Raw genomic sequence first — 22681 nt, forward strand, 5'->3', positions numbered from 1 at the left:
TGAATAAAAAACCGCCTTATTATAAATTTCCATTTATGTAGAATGAAAAAAGGTTTTTTCGAAGTTTTTTTTTTCCCTCACCAGCTCTTTCCCCCCACCCACAATTGCTCCATTACCTAATATGCATAACTATCTGATAAAGGCACTTACGTCAGAAATTGCAGGTAGTTCATCAGAAATGCCCTGCCTATCAGATGGCGTCGCGTTGGCGAATACACTCCCCCTCGCCATGTTCGATGATCTGAATAGGTCCATATCAGTGGTGCCGGACCCGGCATCGAGCTTTGGTCGCTTTTTTTCCAGGAAGAATTTGACCACCAATCTTCTGGTATAAAAATTAATTTTCAGTTTTCCCCTCGGGTAACACCCTCAGATAACTTATAGGCTTAAACTCGTAAAAAAGGAAAGAATTCTAGTAGCCCTAGGTGGCACCTAAGCCATCAATATTTAAAGTATAATATGGATAAAAATAACACGATTTTGGGCATTAGTTCCACATGGATTTTTTCGGAATAACAAAAATCCTCATTCCTCTTCCCAAAAACAAAAGCTTACCCCAAGACATTAACGATATTGTAAAAAACAGAATTAAAACTTATGGGGATAAATTATTTCCGTTATACTTTCAAATTTGGTTAAACACGTAGGAAAAAGAATTTTAGTAGTCCTAGGTGGAGCCTAAAATATCAATATTTAAAATATGATATGCAAATAAATAACATAATTTCATGTATTAGTGCCACCCAGTTTTTTTCTGAATATTAATAATCCTCACCTCTCTCCACAATACGAAAGCCCACACAGGATAAAAGAAAAAAAATTGTATGTCTTTTTTCAATTATGAACGTATGAGATATTTTTGCAAGCTAGATAAGAACCTTTTTTAGCGAAATTACGGTGTAGCTGAACAGCTGTTACAAAACATGTAAATTTGAGTTAGGAAATTACACCAGTTCACTGTCTGTGAGAAACCCAGATGACAGATAGTTAAAAGAGTCTCAACGAAAAGAGTATTATAACGAAACCAGTCTCAAATAAAAAAAAACACTCACCAGGATCCTTTTCGAATTCTCCATTTCAATACAAATAAATTTAACAAAAATGGCTATCTATTCAAGTTGTTTTTCAAACGAATCTAGAAAAACTAATTGTACCTTAATTTATACAAAAAAACACGATTATATGACCTCCGGATGAAACCAGTGTTTTTTACAGAAGGCTCAATAAACCTTTGAACACGTTATACCAAGGTCTTTAGTTATGATATTGACCCATAGAAACCTGTCTGGTAAGCAATGTACAGCCTGTAGTAATAGATGACTGCCCGTAGTAAGGCATATTAAGCAATCACTTGCGATAGTAATCGATAGGATACTACTTTCACGAGCTGAAAGATACAGTGAAAAAGGTAATGCATGATTATCCTGTCAGAACCCATTAGATATTTCAGAGAGCGGCCTGGCCTTTGGTTGTCACACTTGGTAATTACTTTACTCAGATGATGGACAGTGATTCCCAGGCCAATAGCCTAAATAAAAAAATGTATTTGAACCAGTGTTTATTAATTAAACAGCTTTGTTTTAAGCTCACATACAGGTGCAAACACCAATACCATTTTCTTTATTGACGTCAATTTTTCACTCGGTGAATGAGTTGGTTATCCTCATTCAACAGACAGAGTCATAACTACTCTCGCCACTTACCCTGCCTATACCATTTACCCCAATAGTATGAAAACCATAGGTCTACCCATTCGCCTGCGACACCAGAGTAATTATGTGCCATTTTTCAGTCTTAACATTCACTAGCCCATCTAAAACTCTAGGCTGACGGGTCCTAATAAGCTTATGTCGCTTGTTTTCTTGTGATTCCAAGTGAATTCAGTCCCCCATTTTCCACTCAAGTCCAGTGGACATTATTGTTATGAGTCAATCCAAAAATATCGGTCATTTTCATTACAATTTACCAGTGGGCTTTCCAGTACGCAAAACTCATATAGCGTGAACAATCTAAGTTACCCAATTGCCTGCAATTCCAGTGGAGGTATTCAGTCGAAAAATTTAAGAAAACCGTTCTATTTGGTGTCTTTAATTGCCATCAAATGGCTCACAGAAATGAAAAACTACTTGAATTACCCTTACCTCATGCTCATCAGCACTAGTTCTGCCCTAGGAAGAATGATAGACTATCTATTAGCAAGTGAAATGACATCATTTTCTATACAATTCATAAAAAGGCTTATGCCACCTTGATTTTAATTCAAAAATGAACGGACTTGATATCGGTCATTAGCCATATTAATTCACTTTGAAATGCTCATTTATAAAGTAAACAAGTTCGATTCTATCCCCTTTAATCCTATTCGGCACGCGTTTCATTGGCAGCAGGGTTATATCTTCAATATTGAGGGGGCATTGTTCCGTCCGTGAAACCCTAGCCACCAGATCCGGCCACTGCGCGCCCTACCACCCAGCAGTTTATTGTTGATGTATTAAGCACACATGGTTGTTACGTAATAGTTTAGAGGGGATAATGTTTGCATATGTCCGTTGCCATAGGGAAAAGTGGAATAGATTAAGTAACAAATTTGAAAAGCAACAAAGAGACATGAGGTATTAGCCGCAGTTGTTAATGTTTACATATGCAAATCACACAACTTCGTGGAACCCTCTCGATTAAGACGTTTAGTTGTTTTAGTGAAATTCAGAGGAGACATGAAAACGAAACAAGTCTCGAAATGACATTAGGATGGAAGACCTAGTTTTTAGAGTCAACAAAAGGAAGCACCGGAACGACTTCAAGGGTGGTTTTTCAAATAAATCTACCAATCTAAATTATGAAGCAAGCTTTTATGGGAATTTAACAGGGGATGTTAACAGGTGATACTTTCATGTGGTGATTAAAGAGATAAGGAATTTTAAAGTCCGTTGCTATTAATTGTTTGACGTGAGCTAGACAAGGACAGGCTTGGTTAGGTATTGAAGTCAATGAGGTATTACGTAAGCATCATTTTGAAAATGATTTCACTAGGTAGTTACCAATCCTAAATTTAAAACTGAATGAAATTGATTCAACTTATTGTTTCTTTGAAAGTTATTTCTGAAGATCCAGTGTTATTCCCCATATTTTCCTTTCGTTTTTCTCCAACTCCACTTAAAGCACGGGAGAAGGTTACTCCGGCTTCAAAAATCAAGTTCTACTTCTACTGGTAAAAATTATCAAAAGCAGCTAAGCCTCCCTCGCCATTTTTCATCTCCCAGACTTGCTGTAGGTAAAAATGGCATCGATGTTATTATTTTTAAGTTATTATTTTTTGTATTACACACATTTTTTTTCTGGCTTCCATCGCTAGACTCCACAAGTTTTTCCCCAAAATCGAATTAAAGCACAGGAGAAGTTACTTCGGCTTCAAAAACCAAGTTCTACTTCTACTGGCAAAAATTATTAAAAGCAGCTAAGCCTCCCTCACCATTTTTCATCAACCAGACCAATTGCAGGTAAACTTGGCGTCAATGTTATTATTTTTTAGTTGTTTTGTTTGCATTAAACTCTTTTATTTTTTTTCTGGCTTCCATCGCTAAAGTTCGCTATTTGTTTCCCCAAACTCCACTTAAAGCACGGGAGAGGTTACTTCGGCTTCAAAACCAAGTTCTACTTCTACTGGCAAAAATTATTAAAAGCAGCTAAGCCTCCCTCACCATTTTTCATCCCGCGGACCTATTGTAGGTAAACGTGGCGTCAATGTTATTATTTTTAAGTTGTTTTGTTTGTCTTACGCATTTTTATTTATTTATTTTTGTTTCATTTTCTGCTAATGGTAATCATATGAAACCAGTGGTTCTAGAATTTGGAGAGAGGTTACTTCGGATTGAAGCAGCGAGTTCTACTTCTACTTGCAAAAATTGTAAAAAACAACTAAGCCTTCCTCGCTATTTTTCATCCGCAGTACCTATTGCAGGCAAATATGCGTCAAGGTTATTAATTTTGTATTTGTTTTTAATTGTATTACGCATGTTTTGTTTTTCTGCAATAGGTAGTCATATCAAAACCAGTAGTCCTTGCATTTTGGGAGAAGTTACTACGGCTTAAAACAGTGAGTTCTACTTCTAATGCCAAAAATAATCAAAATCAGCTAGGCTTCCATCGCCATTTTTCATTGACATTTTTGATCCCCAGTACCTATTGCAAGCAAACATGCGTCAATGTTCTTTTCATTTTCTACTAAGGGTAATCATATCAAACCAGTAGTTCTAGCATTTTTGGAGGGGTTTCTTTGCGTTGAAACAGCGAGTTCTACGTCTATTAGAAAAATAATCAAAAACCCGCAAGCCATTTTTCACTCTTGCCATTTTTTATCTCCAGGACTTACTGCAGGCAAACATGGCGTCAATGTAAAAAAAAAAAATTATTATTTGAATTAAGCAAGTTTTTTTCTGCTAAAGGTAATCAAACCTGTGATCTTATAAGTTGTGGTCTTATTAATTTTTGGAGAAGTTACTTCGAGTTGAAACAGGGAGTTCTACTTTTACTTCCGAAAACAATAAAAAACCAGCAAGGCTTCCATTATCACTTTTCATCCGGTACCTGTTGAAGCCAAACATGGCGTCAATCTTATTAGATTTATTTATTAGTGTACGTTTGTTCCTATTTCACACGTTCATTTTTTTCCGCTATGGGTAATAATATCAAACCAGTGGTCCTGGCATATCGGGAGGGGTGAAATCGAGTTGAAACATCGAGTTCTACTTCTACTACTAAAATAATCAAAAACCAGTTTTTCTTGTCAATACAATAATTAACCCAGTACCTATTGCAGCCAAAAAACGTCAATGTTAATATTGTTTTCATTAATTTTGGTTGTATTAAGCATGTTCATTTTTTTAGTTATATTTCTAACCACATCTTTTGGGCGATAAATCTTGTACTCGCTTCCGATTTGGTCCGAGACCCTTTACAATCGGACAATACCAGGTATATGGCGTATAAACTAAAACTGACCATTTAAACTTAAACAAAAATTCCCATAGCGATTCTTCTGACAAAACATAACCGTATAACCCGAAATTGACATTTAAACTTAAACAAAAATTCCCAACAGCGTTTCTTCTGACCAAAATAACCAAATAAACCGTATAAACTAAAACAGAACGTTTAAGCTAAAACTAAAATTCCCAGTAGTGTTTGTTTTGATGGCTCGTGGCACTCTGCAACTGGTCCATGGTACCCTGGGGCACCGGTCATCTTTACTAAAGACTTTTCAGATGATTGAATATCCTGACCGATGTTTTAATTTGAACAGTGGGACTTACCATTTCATTGTTAGATTGTGATGCTCCACGGCATATCACGGGCCGTGGCACTCTGTAATTGACCACAGAGAATAAATTGTTTTTTAACTACACTGCTTTGTGTTTTCAAAAACCAGCCTGCATAAAAATTGTCAAAGGGAGTATCTCAAGAAAATATCTAGGTATTAAGTTGGAGCTTTCAGAGAATACTTAAAGAGTAAGATCAATTTATCACTACGTAACATGTACATGCTACTTAAAAAAAAATTACGTAGATAATTACGTTTAGGGGGGATTTAAAGTTTACTGTTGAATTGGAGGAGAATGGGAAACTTCCTTTTCTTGATCTTCTTCAAAATAGTCTCGTTTTTAAAATTTACAGAAAACCGACAAATAACAATAGATTTTTGTCTTATAGTTCCGGTCACGCTCGCCAAGTAAAAATTGGTTTGATCATTTCTTTAACTGATCGGATCTTTAGTATTTGCTCTCCAAAATTTGTTGAGCAAGAGTCATTTCTAAGTAAAATACTAATAAGCAACATGTATCCAGAATGGTTAATTAACCAGACTTTTTCAATAAGAAGAAAAAGGTTTCTAGAGATTTCTAAGGAAGTTTTGGAGACAACTCGGGATAAGGATGTTTTTTGTTCCTTGCCATATGTACCCGGGCTAAGTGAAAAACTTAAATGAATTTTACAAAGCAATGGTATAAGGGTTGCTTTCAAGAGTAATAAAACTTTGGGTAGTTTTCTAGATTCTGGGAAGGACCTAACATCATTGGGGCAACAAAGTGGGGTTTATCAGATCCCATGTACTTGCGGAAGCTCATATGTGGGACGTACTAACCAGAGTTTGGAAATGAGATTATTACAGCATAAAGATTCTATTTCTTCGGCTTTAAAGCAAGATTCTAAGTTTTAAGACTTTACTTCAGCCCTTTCAAAATATATGTTTAATTCTCCAGACTATTTTATTTTGTTCGAGAATGTCTCTTTGATTTCTGGGAAGCGGGGTTTAAAGCAAAATTTTCGTGAAACTCTTGATATAAAAAAATCTTATTCAAGAATAATGCTTTGAATCGGGATACAAGTGAATATGGGCTGAACTCTATCTATGATAATTAATTAAAATCTGACAGAGTAAAGTTCAATTCACCCAATGTAGTTCACCTTTGTCCAAATGTTATATCATTGAACGCTAATGAACCGAATCCAAGAAGGTCAAGGAGGCTAGCTTCCGCCTTTGCTTTGAAAATAATTAGAGATTTAAACAATATGTAGTTTTATTTGATTTAGTATATAAACTTTTGTTTTAAATTGTTTTAGTTTAGTTTTACTACTGATGACGGTCATTATATATGTGACCGAAATATCTAATATTTTTTGTGAAATTTATTATACACTGTCTATTAAAAAGGATTTTATCCCTATTTTGAACTTTTATTTTATCGAAAAAAAATTACCACTGCTGCTTTTACTGCTACTACTATAACATCTACTACAACAGCTATACAAAAAAAAGCTAAAATAATGATTTTTGCTCGTGGTGACTTTGAAATCACACAGTAAGAAAGCAGGCAGAAAGCTGGTGGTGAGTTCTAGGCAAAATACGGGAAAATATTGAATGGCTTTAACATGTCGTGATTTTTTATTTTTAATCTGTCAGAATGATTGACACGTCAAATTGACATAGCGACAGTCTACATATGCACGAAAGAAAAACCTTGATTACTTACATGGGAATATAGGGTAGGTCTTCAACAGTGAAAGGCTCCCAAGTCGTAGCTTCAATATCCTTGATTTCATTCAATGGCTTAAGAGCCACAAAAATCACGCAGAAAAACAGAGGTATTAGAACCTCGGCCACCGTCTGTGATGGATGTCTCCAATGTATAATACAATTTTTCCAGAGTAGCAGACGGAACTTTTTCAAGACGTTTGAGTGACTGAGTATTTCGGACTTGGATAAATCCAATTCAGGCATTTCCATTTTCAGTAATGAAAGTTAATGCCTCCCTAGAACAAGAAATATAAAAACTTTTTCATAGTGTCAGAAAAATTATAAAAGAATTCTAGAAAGTCTTTGAACAAGATCAAATCTTCTTCAGTTAGGATAATTTTTTTAAAAGGTTGACTCTAAGATTTGAAATAAGTCTGCTATAAATATATGAAAAACAGACCAGAAAGAAAAATGTACATCAATCAATCAAAAATCAATTTATCATAGGCAACGCAATAGCGCTGCCTAAGTAAAGAATGATAAGGGCACAATGTCTATTTTTCCTCCATATCCGGGCACTTCGTATCGAAGGAGCAGTCGTAGAAACTTCGAAAAGGCCTCATTCGGTTGGATATCGGAGTGTCTAGTGCCTTTTTTAATAGTCACAAGTGATTGGAGGGCAAAGGGCCCCCTCCCCCACGCTTATCATTCCCCCAAACACATCCAATCAAATTTTGAGATAGCCAATTTGGTCAGCGCACTTTACTTACAGATAGAAAATATATTTTTGAGAAGGACACTCCCCACAACCCACGGGGCAAGGTTTTTAAGTTATGCCCTGAGGGCATATAAGAACGATGTTGGCACAAAATATCATTTATTATTTTATTTTCCTTTAGAGCAGGACACTTCGTATCAAAGAAGTTGTAATAGAAACTTCGAAAAGGGCTTATTCAATTGGAGATTGGAGTGTCTTGTTCCCTTTTCAATAGTCAAGAGTGATTGGAAGGCAACTAACCCCCTCCCCCAGACGCCTTTCATTCCCCCAAACAAGTCCACTCAAAATTTTGAGGTAGCCATTTCGTTCAGCTTAGTTGATTTCCAGATAGAAATTATGTTTTTGAGGAGGACAATACCCATAGCCTTCAGGGTAAGGGTTATAAGTTATGGCCCGGAGACATGTAGGGTTTTTATAGAAGGCGTTGTCGTAGAAACTTTAAAAAAGACTCGTTCGATTGAAAAATCAAAGAGGCCCTTTTTAATAGTCAAATTGGAGGGCAACTATCCTCCCAGTTTGCTGTTTAGGACTTTTCTGAGCTAGATTTCCTAACCCTTCGTACGTGTATGTCTGTTTTATTAATAATATTTGATTTTCTAATCAACTTGGGTTTTAGTTATCAGATATAAGAACATACATGTTTAAAATAAATAAGATGTTATTACTAATTTTTGATTTCTTTTAATAATTGGGTACATTTACGCATATTTTTTTAATAAAGTTGGGTTTGTTTTCAGAAATATGAACATTCCAGTTTAAAATAAATCTTATTTTATTCATAAAATTTTCTTAGCTAGGTTTCTTAACCTTTCGTAGATGTTTGTTGCATGACACTCATGATTTAGGATGTCTAGTTGGCTATTCTGGACTTTCCTGAGCTAGATTTCCCAACCTTTCGTAGGTGTATGTCAAGTTTTATTAATAATATTTGATTTTCTAATAAAGTTGGGTTTTAATTTTCCATAAATAAGAACATCCATGTTTAAAATACATCTGATTTGTTTTAATAATATTTTATTTCTTTCCATAATTGGGTACATTTTTGCATATTTTGTTAATAAATTTGGGTTTTAGTTTTCAGAAATATGAACATCCCAGTTTAAAATACATCTGATTTTGATAGTAACATTTTCTTAGCTAGGTTTCATAACCTTTCGTAAATGTGTTGCACGAAACTCATGATTTGGGATGTCTAGTTTGCTATATTGGATCTTTCTGAGCAAGATTTCCTAACCTTTTGTATGTATATGTTCGCTTTTATTTATAATATTTGATTTTCTAATCAAGTTGGATTTTAATTTTCAGAAATAAGAACGTCCAGGTTTAAAATACATCTAATTTTATTAATAACATTTGATATCTTCTATTAATTGGGTACATTTTTGAATAATTTTTTAATAAAGTTGGGTTCTAGCTTTCAGAAAAATGAACATCCCAGTTTAAAATACATCTGATTTTATTAAGAGCAATTTCTTAACTAGGTTTCTTGACCTTTCATAAGTGTATGTCTAATTTTAATAATAATATTTGATTTTCTAATAAAGTTGGGTTTTAATTTTCAGAAATATGAACATCATTGTTTATATTTGGTTATAATTGATTGGATTTCGTATGTCTATTTCTGGTTTTATTTATAATATTTCATTTTCTAATCAAGTTGGATTTTAATTTTTAGAAATAAGAACGTCCAGGTGTAAAATACATCTGATTTTACCAATAACATTGGATTTCTTCTATTAATTGGGTACATTTTTGTAAATAGCGACGAAGACCACACTGCCTTTCCATCATAAACAAATAAGTAGAACAACAGGAAAATTTTTTATACAAGACAGTGGAACGCAATTTTAAATGAATATTTCGACCCTATATCCAAGGGCCGTCCGCAGCAAAACAGACGAAGAGAATAAAAACACTATAAAAGAAACTTACATTAAAATTCAATCATTAAAACTGTTTAAAAAAATGTTTTAAAAGAGCCCTAATATCATTACTTCAAGAAAGTTCAACCAGGACTCTTCTCTTCGTCTGTTTTCCTGAGGACGGCCCTTGGATATAGGGTCGAAATATTAATTTAAAGTTGCGTTCCACTGTCTTGTATAAAAAATTTCCCTGTTGCTCTACTTATTTGTTTATGCATTTTTGTATAATATTTTAATGAAGTTGGAATCTAGTTTTCAGAAATATGAACAACCCAGTTTAAAATACATCTGATTTTATTAATAGCATTTTCTTAACTAGGTTTCTTGACCTTTCATAGGTGTATGTCTAGTTTTAATAATAATATTTGATTTTCTAATAAAGTTGGGTTTTAATTTTCAGAAATACGAACATCATTGTTTAAAATACATCTGATTTTGTTAATAATATTTTATTTCTTTTAATAATTGGGTACATTTTTGCATATATTTTTAATATAGTTGGGTTTTGGTTTTCAGAAAAATGAACATCCCATTTTAAATTATATCTGGTTTATTTAATAATATTTGATTTCTTTTAATGATTGGGTACATTTTTGCAAATTTTTTTTAATTCAGTTGGGTTTTAGTTTTCAGAAGTAGTCGTATGAACATCCCAGTTTAAAATACATAACATTTCTTAGCTAAGTTTCTTAACCTTTCGTAGATGTATGTTGCATGAAACTCATGATTTGGGATGTCTAGTTTGCTATTTTGGACTTTTCTGAGCTAGATTTCCTAACCTTTCATAGGTGTATGTCTTGTTTTATTTATAATATTTGATTTTCTAATCAAGTTGGATTTTAATTTTCAGATATAAGAAAGTCCATGTTTAAAAAAATCTGATTTTATTAATAACATTTGATTTCTTCTATTAATTGGGTACATTTATGCAGATTTTCTTAATGAAGATGTGTTTTAGTTTTCTGAAATATGAACATCCCAGTATAAAACACATCTGATTTTATTCATTGAATTTTCTTAACTAAGTTCCTTGACCTGCCATAGGTGTATGTCAAGTTTTATTAATAATATTTGATTTTGTAATAAAGTTGGGTTTTAATTTTCAGAAATATGAACATCATTGTTTAAAATACATCTGATTTTATTAATAATATTTGATTTCTTTTAATAATTGGGTACATTTTTGCATATTTTTTAAAATAAAGTTGGGTTTTAGTTTTCAGAAATATGAACATCCCAGTTTAAAATACATCTGATTTTGTAAATAATATTTGATTTCTTTTAATAATTGGGTACAATTTTGCATGATTTTTAAATAAAGTTGGGTTTTAGTTTTCAGAAATATGAAAATCCCAGTTTAAAATACATCTGATTCTATCAATAACATTTTCTTAGCTAGGTTTCATAACCTATCTTTGATGTGTGTTGCTTGAAACTCATGACTTGGGATGTCGAGTTTGCTATTTTGGACTTTTCTAAGCTAGGTCTCCTAACCTTTCGTACACGTATATCTGATTTTATTAATAACATTTTCTTAGCTAGGTTTCTTAACCTTCCGTAGGTGTATGTCAGGTTTTATTAATAATGTTTGATTTTCTAATAAGTTGGGTTTTAATTTTCAGAAATAAGAACCTTTATGTTTAAAATACATCTGATTTTATTAATAATATTTAATTTCCTTTTAATAATTGGGTACATATTTGCATAATTTTTTGATAAAGCTGGGTTGTAGTTTTCAGAAATATGAACATCCCAGTTTAAAATACATCTAATTTTATTAATAACATTTTCTTAGCTTGGTTTCTTAACCTTTCGTAGATGTGTGTTGTATAAAACTCATGACTTAGGATTTATAGTTTGCTATTTTGGACTTTTAATAGCTAGACTTCGTAACCATTCGCAGGTGTACGTCTGCCTTTTTAATAATATTTAATTTTCTAATCAAGTTGAGTTTTAATTTTTAGAAATAAGAACATCCATGTTCAAATTTATCTGATTTTATTAATAATATTTGATTTCCTTTAATAATTAGGTATATTTTTGCGTATCGTAGGTGTGTGTCTGGTTTTATTAATAATGACATACGTAGGTATATGTCTGGTAACCAGACATACACCTACGAAACGTTAGGAAATCTAACTCAGAAAAGTCCAAAATAGCAAACTAAACATCCCAAATCAAGAGTTTTATGCACCACATATCTACGAAAGGTTGAGAAACCTAGCTAAGAAAATGTTATTAATAAAATCAGATGTATTTTAAACTGTGATGTTCATATTTCCGAAAACTAAACCCAACTTTACTAAATAAAATACGCAAAAATGTATCCAATTATTAAATAGAAATCAAATATTATTAATAAAATCAGATGTATTTTAAACATGGATGTTCTTATTTCTGAAATCTAAAACCCAAGTTGATCAGAAAATAAAATATCCTTAATAAAACCAGACATACACCTAAGAAAAGTTAAGAAACTTAGCTAAGAAAATTTTATTAATAAAATCAGACCTACACCTACGAAAGGTTAAAAAACCTAGCTAAAAAACAATGTTATTAATAAAATCAAACATAGACTTACGAAATGTTAAGAAACATAGCTAAGAAAATGTTATAAAGAGAATCAGATGTATGTTGAACTGGGATGTACATATTTCTGAAAACTAAAACCCAACTTTATTAAAGAAAAATATACAAAAATGTACCCAATTATTAAAAGAAATCAAATATTATTAATAAAATCAGATGTAATTTAAACTGGGATGTTCATTTTTCTGAAAAATAAAAGCCAACTTTACTAAAAAAAAGCAAAAATGTACCCAATTATTAAAAGAAATCAAATTTTATTAATAAAATCAGATGTATTTTAAACTGGGATGTTCATATTTCTGAAAACTAAAACCCCCTGAAAACTAAAAGCAAACTTTATTTGAAAAAACATGCAAAAATGTACCCAATTATTAAATGAAATCAAATATTATTAATAAAATCAGATATATATTAAACAACGATGTTCATATTTCTGAAAATTAAAACCCAACTTTATAAGAAAATCAAATATTATTAATAAAACTAGACATTCACCTATGAAAGGTCAAGAAACCTAGTTAAGAAAATACTATGAATAAAATCAGATGTTTTTTAAACTGGAATTTTCATATTTCTGAAAACTAAAACCCAATTTCATTAAGAAAATATACAAAAATGTTCCCAATTAATAGAAGAAATCAAATGTTATTACTGAAATCAGATGTATTTTTAACATGGACGTTCTTATTTCTGAAAATTTCAATCCAACTTGATTAGAAAATCAAATATTATACATAAAATCAGACATACACATACGAAAGGTTAGGAGATCTAGCTCAGAAAGGTCCAATATAGCAAACTAGAAATCCCAAATCATGAAATTCATGCAACAGACATTTAAGAAAGGTTAAGAAACTCAGCTAAGAAAATGTTATGTATTTTAAACTGGGATGTTCATATTTCTGAAAACTAAACCTCAGCTTTATTTTTGAAAATATGCAAAATATACCCGATTATTAAAAGAAATCGAATATTATTAATAAAATCCGATGTATTTTAAACTGGGAAATTCTCATTTCTGAAAACTAAAACCCAACTTTATTTTTAAAAATATGCAAAAATGAGTTAAAAAAAATGTGTCCAATTATTAAAAAAAATTAAATATTATTAATGCTAACAAATGTTTTAAACATGGATGTTCATATTTCTGAAAATTAAAACCCAACTTTATTAGAAAATCAAATATTATTATTAAAACCAGACAAACATCTACGAAAGGTTAAGAAAGCTATCTAAGATAATGTTATTAATAAAATAAGATGTATTTTAAACTGGGATGTTCATATTTCCAAAAACTAAAATCCAGCTTTATGTGAAAAAACTGCAAAAAAGTACGTAGTTATTAAAAGGAATCAAATATTATTAGTAAAATCAGATGTATTTTAAACATGGATGTTCTTATTTCTGAAAATTAAAACCCAAATTGATTAGAAAATCAAATATTATTAATAAAACCAGACATGCAAATACGAAAGGTTAGGAAATCTAGCACAGAAAGGTCCAATATAGCAAAATAGACATCCCAAATCATGAGTTTCATGCAACACACATCTACGAAAGGTTAAGAAACCTAGCTACAAAAATGTTATTAATAAAATCATATGTATTTTAAACTGGAATATTCATATTTCTGACAACTAAAACCTAACTTTATTTTTAAATAGGCAAAAATGTACCCAATTATTAAAAAAAATCAAATATTATTAATAATATCAGATGTATTTTAAACATGGATGTTCTTATTTTTAAAAATTAAAACCCAACTTTAATAAAAAAATCAAATATAAAAGCCTGGACACGATTTAATGTCCTTGGTAAAAGCCTGGACGAGATCTAATGTCCTTGGTAAAAGTCTGGACGAGATTGAATGGGAAGGAGATTTAATGTGCTTGGTAAAAGCCTGGACGAGATTTAATGTCCTTTGGTAAAGGTCTGGACGAGATTTAATGTCCTTGGTAAAAGTCTGGACAAGATTTAATTTTCTTGATAAAAGCCTGGACACGATTTAATGTCCTTGGTAAAAGACTGGGCGAGATTTAATGTCCTTCGTAAAAGCCTGGACGAGATTTAATGTCCTTGGTAAAAACCTGGGAAGGAGATTTAATGTACTTGGTAAAAGTCTGGACGAGATTTAATGTCCTTTGTAAAAGCCTGACCGAGATTTAATGTCCTTGATAAAAGCCTGGGATGGAGATTTAAAGTGCTTGGTAAAAGTCTGGACGAGATTATTTAATATCCTTTGGTAAAAGTCTGGTCAAGATTTAATGTCCATGGTAAAAGCCTAGACGTGATTTAATGACCTTGGTAAAAGTCTGGTCGTGATTTAATGTCCTTGGTAAAAGTCTGGTCGAGTTTTAATGTCCTTGGTAAAAGCCTGAACGAGATTTAATGTCCTTGGTAAAAGTCCGGTTGAGATTTAATGTCCTTGGTAAAACCCTCAGAAGGAGACTTAATGTCCTTGGTAAAAGTCTGGACAAGATTTAATGTCCTTGGTAAGTTTGGAGGATATTTAATGTCCATGGTAAAAGTCTGAACCAGATTTAATGTCCTTTGTAAAAGCCTGACCGAGATTTAATGTCCTTGATAAAAGCCTGGGATGGAGATTTAAAGTGCTTGGTAAAAGTCTGGACGAGATTATTTAATATCCTTTGGTAAAGGTCTGGACAAGATTTAATGTCCTTGGTAAAAACCTAGACGAGATTTAATGTCCTTGGTAAAAGCCTGGTCGAGATTTAATGTCCTTGATATAAGTCTGGTCGAGATTTAATGTCCTTGGTAAAAGCTTGGATAAGAATTAATGTCTTTGGTAAAAGTCTGGATGAGATTTAATGTCCTTGGTAAAACCCTCAGAAGGAGACTTAATGTCCTTGGTAAAAGTCTGGACAAGATTTAATGTCCTTGGTAAGTTTGGAGGATATTTAATGTCCATGGTAAAAGTCTGAACCAGATTTAATGTCCTTGGTAAAAGTCTAGTAAAAGTATTTTTAAATATTTCTAAAGCGCTAAGACATAGAGCACAACAAACATCAGAATCGACTTTAGAGGACACGTTATGGCATGGGAAGATATTTCTGAAATGTCCCTTTGCCCGCCCCCTCCCTCCTGTCCCTTATTTTGAATATTTTGGCCCCCTTGGATCCACTGACTCTTAAATCAGTTTTTAACAGATTTCGTAAGCTAGACTCTTGTTTACGTTTCAATATTGACTCATGGATGACAGACCAAACTTTTCTTTGGTTACCCTTACACTCAGCAAATTTACGTGAAAATTAATTTTCCTTACCACGACGCAAAAGGCTTGTTAGTGTATTTTTATATCTACGATATTTGACTAAGCTGCATCATTTCTTTTGTAAGCTGACAAGTAGAGGCTATGTTTACGCCAGTTTTTGGTCAGTACTTAAATACATCTAATTAAGTACGTACTTACGTACAGTTCCATGTACTTATATACATACTTAGACATTTTTAAGAGTACTTTAAGTACATACTTAAATACATTTTTCGTGTGCTTGTCGATACTTAAGTACCAAGTAAATTTTTGTCTTGAACTTCTCTAAAGTCGTCTAGAAATTAGAACAAATTCCAAAATACTGGTCCTATTATAAATGAAGAACTGGATTTTTATGAAGAATTGCGATGCAGCTATTTTTGAGGTGGCGAATTTAAATACAAATCAATGCTGATATTTCCTAAAGAAGTAACTGGCCTGCTGAATGTGTGAAAATCTAGTCCAAATACGAGTACGAAATACCTAATACAATATCTGAAATTGGAAATTGGAGGTGTCATGCTTACAGTTGGAATTGGGAATTCCTTTTGGCATTCATGCAGAAAGACATACTTGGTGTAATAAGGCAAATAATAAAATAAACCTTAGCAGTTCTAAATCCTTTTACGCATGACCTATCAGAATCATTTATTGGCCATATCAGCATGGCAAGAATGAATCTGGTAATCAAACTGAGTTAAATATGGTAAAGGGGCAGAATAGTTCCCCTTTAGTGTAGGGTCCAGAGGTATGCAGAGGCACTACCAACAGAAACAGGATATACAATTAGAATTGATTTGTTTATATTCTGCTTCAGCTAGACATTATCTGAGCCTCGTCCGATTAGCATTCTTTGTCGACAGCTACTGACGGAGAATAGTTCGGTATTCTATTTGCAATTCTCACCTGTTGGCAAAACTGTCAATAGAGAGCTTTGACAACCAAAAACTATTCATCTGTGGTTCCTCTGTTAAAAGAGAATTTTCTCTTTCGACTTTCAAATAAAACGCCAAATGACGAAAAAGTTAACAAAAAAGTCGACGAAGAATACAAACTGAACGAGGCTCTGTGCAACTTTGCAGCCCAATTGACTATATTATATACAGTAAAAAACATGTTTTTTTTCATGAGGTGGAGCTAATCTGAACTATACCCTAAGTATTAACTTTATATATTGCTGTTTTAGTGTATTCGGGTTAATGAAATCACATTTCTCCAGCATTGTTCGTTGCACTTGTATAAACAATGCATAAGTGTATCCATATAAACTATATGTAATAGGCTATACATGCATTTTCAGGCCACCTTGTTCCAACCCAAGTTGGCTAACAAGCAGTTTTAGCATCACAACAAAACTCAAATTTGCTTATAAACCATTTTTAGCTACCGCTTCTAACTCCATGCTCACGCTCCAAAGGACTTACTGTTTTGCCAGGTTGAACTCCGCTTTCTGTTGAAGATGGCACATTATTGAAAAGTAGAAAAACTTTGTCAAAAAAAAATCAACCGTTTAGCCAGCACTAGGACAGACACCATAAGAGACGCATAAGATGCCACTTCTTATGTGAAGCCCCTGTCCGTCAAATACTGAAATCAAGCGTTTTGGCTTAAAACTTTTTTTGGAGTGGGGCCACAAACTGATTAAATGGGAAATATAGAATTAGATGCTGTGGAAAGGAAGCAACCACGCCATCAGCTATTCTTCTCCAAATGTCTTGACTCGCAATTGTATCCCTTATGCTAAGGTCATGAGAGCTCACATGGAGTCAGATTCTCACTCTCAAGTTCCATTAAAGCTGCCTACATTTCTGGTGAATAGACCATATTAAAGTTTTTAATGTTTTGCAAAAAACTGCTTCTCTATTAGTTCATCGCAAGCTCCCTTGTGTCAAAAGTTGAAAATTTTTACCTTCCAATATAACCCCATAAGTGTTGCATAAGCTCAACATAAGCACTAGTTATGTCACCCTGATTGCCACTGTCTGAGTGCCACCTTAAAAAAATAAGGATGATTTTACAACTGTGAGATTATTTTTAAGCTGTTTGGCTCATCATTTTTCTTCCTCCTTGTTTTCAGATTTGTTCCCTTAGTTCTTTTTTCCAAAATTTTTAAGCATACATTTTATATTCAAATTCTATGCTAGATTTGTGCTTACAAATCCTTTCCAGTTCTATGTTGGACATGGCATTAGACCTAAATACAAACTTTATATGATCTGAACGACATGAAATGTAAGAAGCCTAAGTGCACTGAAGTTGCATTTATCAGCCTAAGTAAAAAAAAAAAAACATGTTCAAGGTAAGTTAAAAGTCCATTTATATATAGAATTTTTTTACTCAATGTAACTAAACCTTCTAAAATAATGCACAGCATAGAAAAGAGCCAAACCAGAACCTAACTGTCCACACTGACATCACTACAGCAGAAAAGGGTACAGACGAGATCCCTCTGATGTATAACAACTGATTTATTACTGTATACTATTTAGTTTATTGAACTCTGAAGTTTATAGTTCTTGGGTTGCAAGCTATAGGCCTTTAAGTACTGAGCCTCAACTCAGTTTGGGTGGTCCTGCTTCATCTTTAATAAAAAATTAAATAAATATCCTCAAATTCAGTTAGTAGTGGCAAATATATCTAACTAAATTTACAAGTAAGAATATAAAATTTTTAGAACATCAAACTTTTTTTACTTCGCAGGCTCAATAGTCACAAGACAAAATTGAAGATGAATAATCTGAAAGGTCGACAGATCCCCTTGATTCTTGTTGGGAAGTTTTTTAAGATCATAAATTTTTAACATGACCAAGGTTTGATCCTGGCAGCATGCAAGAATTCCCCAAACATGACTATCAAAGCATCTCTGAAGGTCACCAACTTTCACAAGCATCTTAAGGTAAGAGTATGGGTGAAGAAAACCAAATAATTTTAGTCTTCTGAATTGTAGGACACATCAGGCTTCTCAAAATAGGCTTTTGTTTGGCAACTATTATCTAATTACCAAGATCTCTCAATAGCCTTAACTGTCCAGTAATTATAGACAATCGCATTTATCATAATTCAGACAATTAGACAGAATTCAGAAAGAGGTGAACTGTAGCGTGACTTTAGAGCTCAATCACAACAGGGACGAAGCAGATAGTTACTTACATTAGTTCGAACATTTTCAGCTAATTGCACTTAACGAAGAAAACAAATAAATTACAGCTGCCTGTTATGTTGCCAAACACACTTTGGACTGATTCATATCAATATGTAGGGCATTCTCCTTGTTCTCTCAGGCAGGTGAGAAAGCTTATGTGGCGCAGGGAAGTAGTTGTCCCCTCCCCCTTGCTGCACAATGTTTATCTTTAAGTTTTAGCTTCTCTAAAATAACTCTTTAAAAGATATATACAAGGAATATTACACTTTTTAATAATATGTTTCTACAGTCTCCACCGCTTCGCAGCAGCAAAATAAAGTTTTTAAGCTGTTCACTCGCCCTTTCACAGAAAACTTTCACCACTTTATGTATATATACATTATAGTCAGCCTGTTTTTGATTTTGTCTCTTATTTTTCAGTCCTTTCTCAAAGGAAAAGGAGTAGTGACACCTTCGGCTACAACTATAAGCACTTTATACAGGAGTGTAATTTTATATTATAACGAAGCCTCTCTCCCTTCCCAGAATACTTGATCAGCTACTGTTTCTGTTTTGTAAATATTAGAAAAATTTTATTTTTTGGTAGAAAATAAATTTGGTTAATTGGCATTAACCGAACTTGACTTCTTTTGTGTGAAGGATATAATGCCCAACCACCCGTGCTTATTAATACTCAATGCACACATAAAAGTTTTAAAATTACGACTCAGTAGTAAAAACAGTAACTTTTTCGCTAAAATTTGAATGAGAAAAATGATTGTCAAGCAGATTCAACCACTGTACGTAATCAATGGAATTCGGACTATATAAAAAACCTAATTATCTTGCCAGATTATTTTCAGTAAGGGAGGAAATAGGTTTAATGTTGCAAAGAAAAACAGAACATGCTATCTTTTGTACAAAGGCAAATAAAGTACATTTATGTTGTATACTAGCCAAAGATGGCTCTAGAACAAATAACCGATTTCTTTGGCTCTTAAATTTCACCCATTTAGTATTTATTGGAAAACGAAACGACTAATTAAATACTTTCAAGCTTTAAATTTGACATGTTTCTCCGCTATCCATTGGACGAAGGAAACATTTACTAACCGCTTTTTTGTCTAATTCCATTAAATTTTTGCTGAGTGAGAAATGAACAAGAAACCCTGAACGAGTGTAATTACGCATTTTGTTCGAAAGAAAACACTCCTAAAATTATTGGCAAGGACGCGCTATTCTTCTCATATTTTTTCCTTTCCAAATAGAATTCTTATAAATTCCTTTTTGTAATTTGAAGCCTTAGTGCTTTTGGTCTAAAGCCAAATCAATTTACTGGGAATTTTACAACAGTTTATTACGACACAATCTTTTGTTAAACTTTTCAAGAGATACAGTTGGAATTTTGATAAAAATTGTGTTTTATTTTTATACTATCAGTAGTTACTTATAAAAATTACACAAATGCAAAGTTAGCTTTCAAGCTTCTCTCTCTCCGTACTTACAAAATAAGATCAATTTTTAGTCAGAGGATAAACCAAAATTGCTAGTCGACATTTAAAAAAGAATCTTTAAAGTATTGGAGCTTTTTCCTATCAAAGTATGAGCCACTTTTAGCTTCTCTATAGGTTACTTCAAATAGTTATTTTCCTTTCGTAGTGTACGGGCATTTTTGTTCCTTTTCACTTAGCGGAGTACTTTGCCAAAATGTGATTTTCCGCTTAATTCACTGGTTAAAAAAAGTGTCGAAGATTGAAGTTCACATTTTCTGAGCAAAAATGCGAGCGGTATAGACTGGATAAAAACAGAAACAAAAAAAGTGCGATGCGTCTGCAAAATTAAGGACTTAAACGAGTAAAAACGCAAGTATGAGAGATGCTAGGGGCTAAAAGAGATGCTAGGGGCTAAAAGATAAGATTTGTGATTTTTCTTTTTAGAGAGATGACGTGAATTCGGCTCTCATAGAGCTTGTGATAGCCTTTTGAAAAAAAAACATTATCTTATCTCTTTTAAATTTGAAAGACAACCAAAACAAATTTAGATGACAAGAAAAATAAATATGAAAAGACAGTATAATCTAATGATTTTTATCAATTTTTTAATGCACTTTCAGTTGACTCTATTCCTCAATAATGCACATTTTTTTCAAACATATCTCTCTTTGTCATTACTTCCTTTCTTCCCTTTTAGTTGTTCGTTTTTTTTGTAATTACACATTTTCTTAAAGCTAAACACAGGCACCAGGCGAGAGGAGCGGGCAGGAGAGGACTGCCCAAAATGTAAAAAGTGTCCTCTTCTTAAATTTCCCTTCAGTTTTCATTTCTATTTAATGTATTATGTAACAATTTAGAAAGGTATATCACTTAAAAATAGAAATATTCTTTACAGTCAACATCTTCAAGAAAATATCAGTTGTTCATCAGAAAACAAAAAGATGTTATATATGCAGGATTTGGTAATGTTGACTAACCCTGTTATAACCAATCATCAATAATTTTATTTATAACCCATCAAAAAATCTGGGCAGAGTCCAGAAAAAGACAGAGTAAAAATCAAGAAAAACAAAAACAGAAAAAACAAAAATAAAAACACACACAACTACGAACAAGGGATAAACAGAAATTACCAAAGATGTGAAGACTTCTGACATTCAGTAGAGAAATCACAGATACAATTCTCAATAACCCCAGCTGGGTTTACCAATTGATACTTTCTTTGCAGAAAAGAGTTACTTGTCCAAGTTGGAAGTTCCATTAAATACTTTGCAAATTCAAAATATAGGCGGTGAACTTGCTTTCCCTTACCACAATTAAAGAAAAGACAAAACAGAGCAAGGGCAAATAAGCGTGGAACGGTTAGGCTATTATATAACTGAGAACGGTGAGCACTACTCATATACGACACGTTTGAAGCCAGGGAGGCATACGCAGCCGGGATCTAACTAGCATAGTTTTTCATTGCCAATTTTACAGTTTCTTTCAGGTTTGCCCCAATAGGCATGCCCAGGTTAATAAGACTGCTAGCTAAAGTAACCTCAGAACCGGATACACTTATTGAATTTCTATCCGCTTTATAGTTGAATGGTAGAACAACTGTTTCATCAGTATAAAAGCTCAAACCAATGTGTTCGTACTCATCTTTGAGAAGCTCAAAAGTTGAAGGGTATCCTTGGAAAGTGCAGGAAAGGTTCGGTAAGTCATCCGCAAACGTAACTAACGAAAGATCAGCTCTTTTGAAGATAAATGTACAGTTCAACTTATCCTGAGCACCGGTAACACAATTATCAAACAAAACTGGAGAAGTCAGAGCTCCTTGGCGTACACCTTTCTGAATCGGAAATAGTTGACTACCACGAAATCAATAAGAATTCCAAATAGGGATAGGTCCTTATATTAGACAGTGAAACGAAAATATAACAAAGACTAAATATTTCGATGACACAGTCGGTCATCATCATCAGTAGAGACCATCTTTAATTTCAACCTTCAGATTGCCCTACATGTATCTTAAACAAGAAATTATCGCAGCATTAGTTCCTTTCAAATGGGCCTCACGCAAAACCCACAGAAAGAGGGAGTGCTCTCTACTTAAGCCTCGCTGGTACCCAAACTGACGAGGAGGGGGGGGGACAATTTTCTTCAATGTTTTTTTTTTATCAAAAATGACTCAAAGAACTTGAAAGTAGCACACGAAACGGTAATGAAGCGATAAGATCTGCACAAAAAATCGTCTTTTTCGGCTTTTTTAAGGAAGGGAGTTATTTGCCCGAGCCAAAATTGCAAAGGGGCTACACTACAGGTGGTCCAAGGTCCATGGTCCATGGACCATGGTGGTCCATGGTCCAAGAAGGTCTCCAAGATCATCGATGCCGGGCGAGGTGGAAACGCCTGATTCCCGCCACAAGCAAGCAAGCACTACAGACACGGATCATCCGAAACAGTAGTGCTAAATGATGCTCTATTAAAGAGCTTGTAAGTTGCAAGTGCCTAGC

The 22681-nt window shown here is 33.1% G+C and overlaps 1 protein-coding gene across 1 annotated transcript in view; it reads right to left on the reverse strand.

Moving 5' to 3' along the window:
* LOC148947023 (phospholipid-transporting ATPase ABCA3-like) overlaps window positions 1-22681 on the reverse strand; it is a 513909-nt gene that overhangs the window by 465469 nt on the left and 25759 nt on the right. The window contains exon 2 of the mRNA XM_089096491.1: window positions 7026-7305. Within this exon, the coding sequence (XP_088952617.1) occupies window positions 7026-7279 (254 nt within the window). The 5' untranslated portion in view covers window positions 7280-7305. The remainder of the gene's footprint in view (window positions 1-7025; window positions 7306-22681) is intronic.

This window comes from Artemia sp. Qi Xiang Cuo, chromosome 11 (assembly GCF_049724085.1).
Source record: "Artemia sp. Qi Xiang Cuo chromosome 11, ASM4972408v1, whole genome shotgun sequence".
NCBI classification, from domain to species: Eukaryota; Metazoa; Arthropoda; class Branchiopoda; order Anostraca; family Artemiidae; genus Artemia; species Artemia sp. Qi Xiang Cuo.